Raw genomic sequence first — 11,415 nt, forward strand, 5'->3', positions numbered from 1 at the left:
AAACCACCATACCCTACTACAAACCATAGGCATCGCCGGCAAGGGAGGTCGGAGGAAGAAGAAAGGGTCGTCGAGGTGTTCTTGAATTCTGAATTTCTGATCAAGTCGATCGTTCGCCGGCGACGGCAAAGGTGGTAACTGGTAGTACTATATATGACGACGTCGATGGAGAAGCCCCGGCAGGTGGTGCGGAAGTTCCTGGCGCGGCCGCAGCACGAGGGCGTCGGCGCCGTCGTTCGCCGGAGCATCGGGAGGTTTGAGCTGAGGTACTTCGATCCGTTCCTCGTCCTGGACGAGTTCTCAGGTGAGTGAATTGCTTCTGGCTCGGTTTTGATCATCTGGTTTAGAGTGATAGAGATTTGCATTTTTTGATCGTCTTCTTGATCGAATCCTGTGCAGTGTCTGCTCCGGCTGGGTTCCCTGACCATCCACACAGAGGTTTCGAGACCGTCACTTACATGCTCGAGGTAGGCAGAGTCTTTTACCACAGTTCACATTCTGTTCGTCGGTAGTAGAACATCCAACTGCATATAGAGCGGCCATGAAAATTCCTTGCTTAATCCCCAGTGATACGTACAGACAGCAGCGTCTTTTGACAACCACATCACACGGATCAGCAGAAACGAATTAAACGCGTTTCATTTGTCAACAACGCAAACCTGATAGGCTGATACGGAGTAGTAGTTTTTAGCAAATTCAGAACGTTTCTTTCCGTCAAATTGAAGAATCTAACCCATCCAAACGGGCCCTGTTGCCTTGCTCTGCCTTTGGTTGGTAGCCTTCCTACGTCAACCACCTCGCGTCGCATATACTTTTCCGCGCTCAAAACTCTGCTTCACACCTTGAACTCATCATTGGCAGATCGATTAGTAATATATATCTTCGCCTAAACCCAACATCAGTCAAGCCAAGCCGTGTAAAATGAAATAGAAAGAAACAATTTCTACAGGAAGACGTACGATGGCCTTGATAGTTTGGTTTTGCATTGACCGTGTTCTTTTTTTTTTAAAAAAAAAGAGAGGAGTATTTTTAATCCGGTCTTTACATCCAACAGAAAATATGAAACCATTTAAATTGGGAACTTAGCCTAAACAACTTAATCTGAAATTCACTCCTATAAAAATTTAAACTCAGAATCTACGTGCTACTTAGGCCAGTGCATTGACCGTGTTCTTATTGGAACTGACGTGAATGGTGGGTGTTTTTCAGGGAGCCGTGACGCACGAGGACTTCGAGGGCCACCGTGGCACGATCAAGGCCGGCGACGTGCAGTGGATGACGGCCGGACGCGGCATCGTGCACTCGGAGATGCCGGCGGGGCCCGGCACCTCCAGGGGCCTCCAGCTCTGGGTCAACCTCTCCTCCCACAACAAGATGTGCGTCACGACCCGTCCTTGTCATCTCCTTCGTTTTTTTTCCCCACTCTCGGATGTCGTGTCGCTGCATTGGCATGGTGGTTTGACACGCGTGTGGTGCGTGCAGGATCGAGCCGGGGTACCAGGAGATACAGAGCAAGGACATCGCGAGCACGACGTCGGACGGCGTGACGGTGCGGGTGATCGCCGGGCAGTCGATGGGCGCCCGGTCGCCGGTGCGCACGCGGACGCCGACCATGTACCTGGACTTCACGGTCCGCCCCCACGCGGCGGCGCGGCAGCCGGTGTGCGCGACGTGGAACGCGTTCGCGTACGTGCTGGAGGGGGAGGGCGTGTTCGGCGGCGGCGGCGGCGACAAGGCCGGGGCGCACCACCTGCTGCTGCTCGGCCAGGGCGACGGCGTCGAGGTGTGGAACAGGTCGGACAAGCCGCTCCGGTTCCTGCTCATCGCCGGCGAGCCCATCGGCGAGCCCGTGGCGCAGCTGGGGCCCTTCGTCATGAACACCGAGGAGGAGATCGACATGACCATCAACGACTTCGAGTTCAGCATCAATGGCTTCGAGAAGGCCAAGCACTGGAAGTCTCAGGCGCTGGTGGCGCTGGGCTTAGAGTAGTAGGGTGCAACCATGGGACGACACGACATGTCGACATATGCTCTGAACGAAGGGAAAAAAAATGGAATAGTTCTTTCTCTCATGATACGAGGTTGTTTTATTTATTTGTTTTTTTTCTCTTCCAAACAAATAGCGATCACTTTGTGTACATATCCGGCATAAGGTTGCTGCTTGCTTTTCAATTAGGCAGGTGCTTCAAATCTTCGGCCCAATGACTAAAAATCATGTACTTACTCCACAAGTTCATAAACAAGTCCTTTTGGACTTTCACTGTGTCTAATGCAAGATTTGTTTTTATAGAACTCTAATGCACGACTTCGATTAAAATTTTTATCATGTTATGTTGACGAAATTTTTAAATGTGTCCATTTTAGAAGTAGTACTGGTAATAATTTTTTAGTATTAACGGTCAAAGTGTCAAGAAGTTGGCATATCGTGGTATTTTTAAAAGCAGACAAAGATATGATTTGATTTGGAACCATTCACTTGACACCTGTGAAATTTATCTTCAAAGTTGGCCGTCGGAGTGGCGATTCTCCGGTAGCGGGGAAGTGCAGACCCCTTCCAAAAAATAAGATTTGATCAGGGGGTTAGTTGCGCACAACGATCAAGAAGATGGCCAACCAGAGGTGCAGTACCCTACCCTGTTCTTTTTGTTGGTATCCGGATATGGAGAAACACAAACTTTATCTTTTCTAAACCAGAAACAAGCAACCCTTTCTACGTAGCATGTCCCACCGAGCCCCATGAAATTTTTCAATGTGTCTGATTTATAAGTACTGCAATAATTTCTTAGTATTAACCTTAGTTTTAGATAGTTTGTATATGTAGCATTTTTAAAAGCAGGCAAATATATGATTTGATTTGGAACCATTCACTTCACACCAGTGAAATTTATCTTGAAAGTTGGCATATCATGGTATTTTGCTTGTTTGCCGTATGGGACTATATTTATGATGTCACATTTTTTTATGTTTACAACGTCATATTTTATAAAAAGAAAAATTGTACATTTTTTACATTATAGATTACGTACAGTAATATTGTAATTACATAGTAAATTTTGCAACATAACTTTCAAAATTTATACTGTATGTTTTTCTACTATAACCTAGATTATACAAGATAATTAGAAAAAAAAACATCGCCAGGCGCGCAAGATGGGGAAAAATAACCCATGTTTTCCGGCGGTGCAACCTCCCTAGAGGTGTTTTTTTGAAGGTCCATTAGCCACCTTAGATGGATTCTCCTCTTGTCGCAACGCCCTTGCCATCACAAGATGACCACATTTTTGCACGCCTCGCGAGAGATAGCAGATTCATTCTTCTGTCTCGTCCTCTTCCCGATAAACCCAAAGGCATAGATGAAGTTGAGTGTATTGGGATGTCATGCTCCTGATTATTGTTTAACAATGTGTGCTTGAGTTGAGTGTGTTGGGATGTCATGCTCCTGATTATTGTTTGTGTGCTTGTGTCGGATAAGTGGAAACAAGGCTTCCCACTCCATCAGCTGCTTGGGGCACTACGGGGCACACGATGGTCAAGGCAAGGACTAATGTAGGGACCCAAGTGCCAAAGAAGGTGACTCGATGTCAACATTAGCTCGGGGCCAAGCTAGCTTCCGTTCACGAAACCACTGCAAGTAGGATAGGGACCCGAGGTTGGCATCGAGGCCTGATGTCTCTCTAGATGAATCTACATCATCAAGGAGATTTGATTCGGTCATGTGTGTAGCCTTGCCCTATCATAATTGCATCCCCTCGCTTGCCCACGTTGCCCTGGAGAAAAGGTGGGCGACGCGACGCATGCTCCTTGCTCACCCGATGTGGCCCACCCTTTATCAGCCTTAGTGGCTAACGAGAGGGCCCATTGGCAGTTGGGACGAAGACTTCATCTACCCTGCTCCACTTGTTAGGTTGTAACAACACTCTCTCTAGAACCGCGTAACCAGCCCATCTGACGTGTGGGCCCACTTACACTTTCATACTCGATTCGTGTAAAAGGGTTAACCCGAGAGTTGTATGGTTGGAGGGAAGAAGCCTTATAAGTTGGTTCCACCCTTGCTAAACCAGTAAGGTGGTACTAAACATGCGCACACAGCTCTCATGGGTCACACAAGATAAATTCTAATTGGACCAGGATGTTACATAGATGATAGGTGAACATGTTACATCCGGTTAGCTTGCTTGGAGGGACAGCGACAAGACTAAGCTTACCATCTCCTGCGGAGTTGGGGTCCGTTTTTTATTGTATGCATGGACGATGTAAAATCCCCTTGATGTATGAAAGGAGGATCCATGCCATTGAGAATTTTTTTTTCTAATTCCGGTTCAATCAGTTTGATTCATTCTGATTAAGTTAGATTCTAGCCACATTATAGTGAAGAAGGGTTGATACTCTCCCACTTAAAACAACACCAATAACTCATTGTAAACTCCATCATATAGTCCTAGAACCATAGGAGTAGAGTATTATGCTTCCCAGCGATCCGAACCTGTATAAATCATGTGTCCATGTACTCTCGCACGACCTAAGCATGAGCACGGATGCTTGCACTCTGGCCGAACTCTCAAGGAAGGGTGTCTAGCCTTCCCACTAGAGGAGTTCCTTGCTCCGACAGTTTGCGATGTAGGCGCGTAGAGTGTAGTTCGTTTGGGCTATGGTTTTATAATTTTTTCTTACTCTATCAATATATATAAAATATCGTACTCTCTTATGCGGCTCGTTTGGAAAATTATTATAACGCCCGAAACTTCCCTATGCGGTTCGTTTGGAAAAAAAAAATTACGACGTCCAAGACTGTCCTTTGTTGGGCCTGAGAAACAGAATACATCATCGACGTGTAATATGGGCCTTATATGGGTTGTTTATTTTGGTCCATGTAAAGGATGTTTGACGGGACTCACCTCATTTGCCGCTGCTGCCTTGCATGCCGGCCGCCGTCGCCGCACACTCACTTGGAATTTGGAAGCAAAGGGAGGAGGAGGGGATGGAGAGGAGAGAGGGGCAAGGTGGAGGAAGTGGGACCCACCGACATCTGGGTCCCATTATAAATTTTGTTTTATTTGACTGGCTTTTGGGCCCATATATTTTATTTTAATTTTTTAATCTCAATTGTAGTGCCACGTCAACGTCAAGTGGGACAATGAACAAGTTAAACCATTCACATAGGCGCCACGTCAGCCAAAATCACTGTCCAAATTTCAAACTTGTGTGACAAATTGAGAGACTTAAAGTAAACTTTTTCCTTTGAACTGAGTCTAATTGGTCCTTTTCGGCTTCAGGTATGGAAAACCTCACAAATCCAACCTGGTGACGGATTGGGCCTTTACTGATTCGGCCTAACACAATCCAATGAAATGAAGACGCTCCGATAAGATGTTCTGAACTTCTGATCTTCCTCTCTCTCTCTCTCTCGGTTCTAGCTCACAAAGTTTTTTTTTTCTTTTTCTCTAGAACAAACAAGAGTACAAGACACAGAATTTCCACACGGAAGGGGTTTGATCATGACAGACATTGAAAATACAGAAATAAAAAACGTGTGGTTGTGATCATTGGTCAGTCAGGCCGTCACCAAACATAAGCAACATAGTATGTGATTTCTAACACGGAATCTGAAGACCACACACACGTACGAGAAAAGACTAGTCACCGGTTAATAAACCCGTTACCGTGAAACGGTCGATCGGCTGATCTCGTGCTCATCCTATCGCAAACCTCGCCTTAGCTAGTCACGTCACGTGGCAGCCGCGATTTCGCCCGAAATTTGGTTGGAATCTCGAGCTATCGCTCCCGTAGCAAACCTGCTCATCTCCTGCTCGATTGCTCGCAGGCAGCGATCATCAAACGGTTTACGCGCGCGTGTGCACGGCGCGCGGCGCGACCCCGGGCAGGCCGCATCCGGGGCGCGCGCACAGAAATGCGATTCGGACTCGTCGTCCACCGATCGCGGCTGCCCTGGATGATGATTGTCGCCGCCGACCGATCAATCGAGACCTACGTACGTCGTACTCCTATATACGTATACTCGGTACTCGTGTCCTGTCCTCGCGTAATCGGACTAACGATGATTGTGTCTACGTGTGGCGTCCCGTCTACTTACGTGTAATGCGAGGCAGGCGCGCCTTTCGTGTAAATCTTCGCGTGTTCCACTCTGTGTCGTCATCGATCCCAAGCTAAGCTAGCGGCTACGCGGCCACGAGACGTTATTTTCGAAGTGTTGGTTTCGACACGATTGCAAGCCAGAGGCAGATCGACATTCAATCATTGAGGCCGAATATTCATTTAGCAGACAGGTCGTGTTGTTAAAAGGAAGATTTGGTACCTTCTGTCCCTGTTTCGACTCGGTTGGAACCAACTTTTGGATCGAATCGCCTGCGAAATTGCGAACAGAGAGAAGCAATAGACGGCGCCGGACCCGGCTGCTATAGGTTTGACGTCATGCGCTACGGAAGCAGCTAGGAATGCGACAGAAGAATGTGAGCTAGCCGTGTGCATGCATGTGCCTGAATTTATGTGTGCGAATAGAGTAGTACTGAACAAGTCAAGCTTATAACGTGTACGGCTAGCTACATGACTCGAGCTCGATATGACGATATGAATCAGCAGGAGTCAATATTCCCGGTTCTCCCTCTCAGCCAGTAATTAGACCTTTTTTTTCGCTTAAACTGCTTTAGCCAGTAAGCAGTGACCATTTGCCTCTCGCTTGTAGGAGCGTAACTCGAGATCCCTCACGCAACAACAGGATCCGTATCTCATCCCCAGCCAGAGTAAGTTGTTCGATGGCAGACACGTACGTACCTGATGACATTATCCATCTACTACGACCAGGGGAAGTAACGGAACGAAGCAATGGACCCAAAACAAATTATAGCGAGACAGCCTGCACCGATCGGGAAAGAGATACGTCCCCTGCTGCTTCGGTGGGCTTCCGGGCCACGACACGCCGCGATCCCCCCTCCCTCCTCATGTGCAGGTGCATCTTGCCGCGAATGCATCCACCAGCCGCCCAACAAATAATGCTCGATCGATCGTAGTAGCGGAGGAGATCGATCGATCGCTTTCGAGCCCCCCGAACCGTGGAAATTATTTGTAACCGCCGCGCGAGCACGCGAGAAACACAAAACGATTAAACGCCGCCGCAAGCGCGCGCGGGTGCATCTCAGGGAGGCGCCACCCCCTCGCGACCGCGACCGCGACGCGTGCACATGCCGCTGCCAACCAAACCAACGCTGTTCCGTTGCTCGCGCTCGTACACTCGGTGCCGCCGATGCAGATCGCCCGCGCGCCACCGCGCGGCGTGGGCGGCCGTGTGCCCACGTCAAGACGTGCGTGGATAGCAGCAGCTAGAGATGATTCCGCGAGAGCGAGTGCAAGGAAGCGTCCGTGTCGTCTGAGCCGATGGATCGTGTCGACATGTCCGGATAAGACCCGGGCGCCGTAGTAGTACGTGATCAATTGCAGCTGCTCGACGCCGTGAGACGGCCGTGCGTGCGTCGGCGGGTCGCCCCGTCTCCGTCCGACCAACCAACCGCGGTCGGCCAGCTCTTCGTCCACTCAAGGGCTGGTTCAAGATGGGGGCACGAGCATGGCGGAGGACACATCAGCAGTCGATGGCTGGAGTCTTATCCGCGGGTTTGTACTGCTGACCGTGCTTATCTGGATGCTGACTTGTTAATTAAAAAAGGTCATTAATGCTCCCTACTGGTCGTTGGATAGCCATGAAAAATTTCCATGTTACTAATTTGGCTTTTCCTGGTTAAATAATATCTGACGTGGCGCCTTGATTCGACGCGCCACGAATGATCGATGATCATTTGATCACAACCTGATAACCGCAAGTTCGCAACAAGTACTTTTCAGTTTTACAAACAGTTTCTCTGTTTCTGTTCCCGCGCCGGCTATAAAAGCGCCAAGCTTTTTGGGACGCTGCAGCTGGAGAAGACGAGAACGCAAAACCAATCAGTCGTCGTCGAACGCGGCGGGCGGAAGAGGCGAATCGCGTAACGATTTTTGTTAAATTTGTAACCGGCCATGGATCCGAGGCGCAGCCACTGGGAGAGCTCGTCGGAGGACGTGACGAGGCCGCTGCTCCCGCTGCACGACGACGACGGCGCGGCGGGCCGGCGCTCCTGCGCCGCGCTGAGGTCGCTGCTCGCCAACAAGTACCTGGCGGTCGCGTCGGGCCCCGTGGCGTGCGCGCTGATCTGCGGCCTCGTCGACCTCGGCGGCCACCGCGCCGCGCGCAACATGCTCGGGGTGCTCGCCTGGGTGTTCCTGTGGTGGATTACCGACGCCGTGCCGCTCGCCGTCGCGTCCATGGCGCCGCTGTTCCTCTTCCCCGTGTTCGGCATCTCCTCCTCCGACGCCGTCGCCAAGGCCTACATGGACGACGTCATCTCCCTCGTCCTCGGCAGCTTCATCCTCGCGCTCGCCATCGAGCACTACAACATCCACCGCCGCCTCGCTCTCAACGTACGTGATCCGCGCCGCGAGCCCGTCTTTACCAAGCCCGTTCGTCCGAACCGTGCAACTAACAATCCAAGGAAAACCCGCGAACTTTGTTGCAGATCACGTCGCTGTTCTGCGGCGACCCGGTGAAGCCGCCGCTGCTGCTGCTGGGAATCTGCGGCACCACCATGTTCATCAGCATGTGGATCCACAACACACCGTGCACCGTGATGATGATGCCGGTGGCGACGGGGATCCTGCAGCGGTTCCCGCGCGTCGACGGGGCGTCGTCCTCGGCGAGCAGCGCCGCGGACGCGCGGGAGGTGCAGCGGTTCTCCAAGGCGGTGGTGCTCGGCGTCGTGTACGCGTCGGCGATCGGCGGGATGGCGACGCTGACGGGCACCGGCGTGAACATCATCCTGGTGGGGATGTGGTCCACCTACTTCCCGGAGCAGCCGCCCATCACCTTCAGCTCGTGGATGTCGTTCGGGCTCCCATTGGCGCTCGTCCTCTTCGTCGCGCTCTGGGCCACGCTCTGCGTCCTGTACTGCTCCAAGAACACCGGGAGGGCGCTCTCAGCTTACCTGGACAGGAGCCATCTCAGGAGGGAGCTCAGCTTGCTTGGTAGGTTCTCGTTCTTGCTCTGTTTGTTTGTTACTTCACGGCAATGGCCAGTGCTCATCAATGGCGTGGTCAATGTTATTCTGGGGTTATCTCTGAAACTCTGACAGCTTCTCGGCCAATATTTCCTGAAACCTGGGTAACTCTGAAATGGACCTCGTTTTGGTCTTTTTCTCCATAACAGTGGCACTCATTGAAATATCAGTGCCATGATAATTATTGCCATAATGGATTCTGATTCGGTTGTCCATCTTGATTTGTGACAGGTCCTATGGCTTTTGCAGAGAAGATGGTTCTAGCCGTTTTTGGGGTAAGTTCCGTTTCCATTTCTGGGGTTATAGCAATTATCTCAACCTGGAAACAGTGTTCGGTTAGAGCATCTCCAACAAAGGGCTAAAATTAAAGCCCCAAAAATCCTATATTGGGGACAGCCAAAAACTAATTTGGCCTATAAAACACCCCCTTCTCCAAGAGATGCCTGAAATTTTAGTTCCCAAAATTTTAAAATTTGCCACATCATCACTGGTGGGCCCTTCTCAACTAATTTTGTGCAGGTTCGTTATTATGACGCGATCATGGAGGGGTTCGTTATAGTGTGACAAAATTTTAATGTATCCATAATTGATTCTTGCAGGGTTTGATTGTCCTATGGATGACGAGGAGCCTGACAGATGATATTCCTGGGTGGGGATCACTCTTCCACGGCGAAGTTGGGGATGGAACTGTCACTGTAAGCGCACCAAGGATCGAACAAATTCTGATTTGTTTTCTCAGAGACGATTTGTCACATGATCTCACGGGACAACAACTTGGCTCGCAATGCAGATCATGATGGCGACGCTGCTGTTCATAATCCCGAGCGGCAAGAACGACGGCGAGAAGCTCATGGACTGGGGCAAGTGCCGGAGGCTGCAGTGGAACATCATCCTCCTCCTCGGCGCCGGCTTCGCCATCGCCGACGGCTTCAGGGCGAGCGGCCTGACCGACATCCTCTCCGAGGGGCTCGGCTTCCTCCGCGGCGCGCCGGCGCTGGCCATCGCGCCCGTGGCGTGCGTCTTCAGCGGCGCCATCACCGAGTTCACCTCCGACGACGCGACCGCCACGCTGGTGCTCCCGCTGCTCGCCGAGCTGGGCAAGTCCATCGGCGTGCACCCGCTCCTCCTCATGGTCCCCGGCGCCGTCGGCGCGCAGCTGTCCTACCTGCTGCCCACCGGCTCGCCGGGCAACGTCGTCGGCTTCAGCACGGGCTACATCAGCATCAAGGACATGGTGATCGCCGGAACGCCCCTGAAAATTGTCGGGGTTGCAGCTCTCACCATCCTACTGCCAACGTTAGGTAAATTAACTGACAAGTGACAACTCTCTAGTCTCTACACAACCGAGAATTCAGACAGTGAAAATACTTGCCGTATCATACTTTTAACTTACTGATTGACGTACAATCCTTTTGCGTTTTCGCGAAGGAAAAAACTTACTGATTTGTTTTCTTGATGTCATGCAGGATCCGTCGTTTTTGGCATGGATCAGAAGCTATAGAAACTTTAGTCAAAGTTCAATTGGATGTTTTTTGAATATTTCAATTTGTAGGCTGTAGGTTATTACGTGGATAATATAGTAGTAAGTTGCATAGGTTGTATTGTTGTACAGCGTGTAGTCAATCCCATTGTCTTGCCTCATGAAAAACATGGGGTCATATTCTTTGAGTCAATATAGGTTGTATTTGTATTGAGTTGTTCCATGTTAATATATCTTTCGACATCGTAGCCCCATGTTGACATTTTGATCTACACGTGAGTCGTCTGAAGAATAACTTAAATAACAAGGGAAAATTGGTTTCGGTTACAAAAGTAGGAGAGCAGAACAGGGAAATTGGGATAGAGCTTAGCAGACAGTATAATTGCTCATTCTATAAACAACTGCATAATGAGGGGCAAGTTGCAGAAAGTCCTAAACTATCCCTTTATAATTGACCAGTTGCCTAGTCATTTCAACATTGCCACAATTGGAATGATGCAATGGACCTTATCATCCAGCTAGCTACTCCTATAAAAAATTTGTGATATTTTCTCTGTATCATATTCCAAGTAGGACAGTATATTAGAGCCTCTACTTACAAATTCTCAATTGTTAGAATATTTGTACTTTACCCACCTACATGTGCTTTTGCCTTTCTAGGATCAAGTACTTCTCTGCCCATTATAAAGAAAAAAAAAGGTACTTCTTTGTCATCACGCTATTGAGGATGTCATTTTGAACGCATGAATAAGTGATTTATCATCTCCCACAAGAATCATGCTCCAGACTTCAGAGTCATAAGTTATGTGTCATTGTGTCGTAGTGGAGACGAACCTTCAT

General features: G+C 49.7%; 2 protein-coding genes across 2 annotated transcripts; both read left to right on the forward strand.

Annotated features, from left to right (window-relative positions):
- On the forward strand, positions 1-2,270 carry LOC4347417 (pirin-like protein). Its single transcript, XM_015795946.3, has 4 exons — positions 1-304; positions 400-467; positions 1,210-1,376; positions 1,483-2,270. The coding sequence occupies exons 1-4, from the start codon at positions 154-156 to the stop codon at positions 1,988-1,990; spliced, it is 894 nt and encodes a 297-aa protein (XP_015651432.1). The 5' UTR covers positions 1-153; the 3' UTR covers positions 1,991-2,270.
- Positions 2,271-7,440: 5,170 nt separating this feature from the next.
- Positions 7,441-10,829, forward strand: LOC4347418 (tonoplast dicarboxylate transporter). Its single transcript, XM_015757123.3, has 6 exons — positions 7,441-8,463; positions 8,559-9,063; positions 9,327-9,370; positions 9,695-9,790; positions 9,886-10,396; positions 10,562-10,829. The coding sequence occupies exons 1-6, from the start codon at positions 8,023-8,025 to the stop codon at positions 10,594-10,596; spliced, it is 1,632 nt and encodes a 543-aa protein (XP_015612609.1). The 5' UTR covers positions 7,441-8,022; the 3' UTR covers positions 10,597-10,829.
- The last annotated feature ends 586 nt before the right edge of the window (positions 10,830-11,415 follow it).

The sequence above is a fragment of the Oryza sativa genome, chromosome 9 (genome assembly GCF_034140825.1).
Source record: "Oryza sativa Japonica Group chromosome 9, ASM3414082v1".
In the NCBI taxonomy this organism is placed as follows: Eukaryota; Viridiplantae; Streptophyta; class Magnoliopsida; order Poales; family Poaceae; genus Oryza; species Oryza sativa.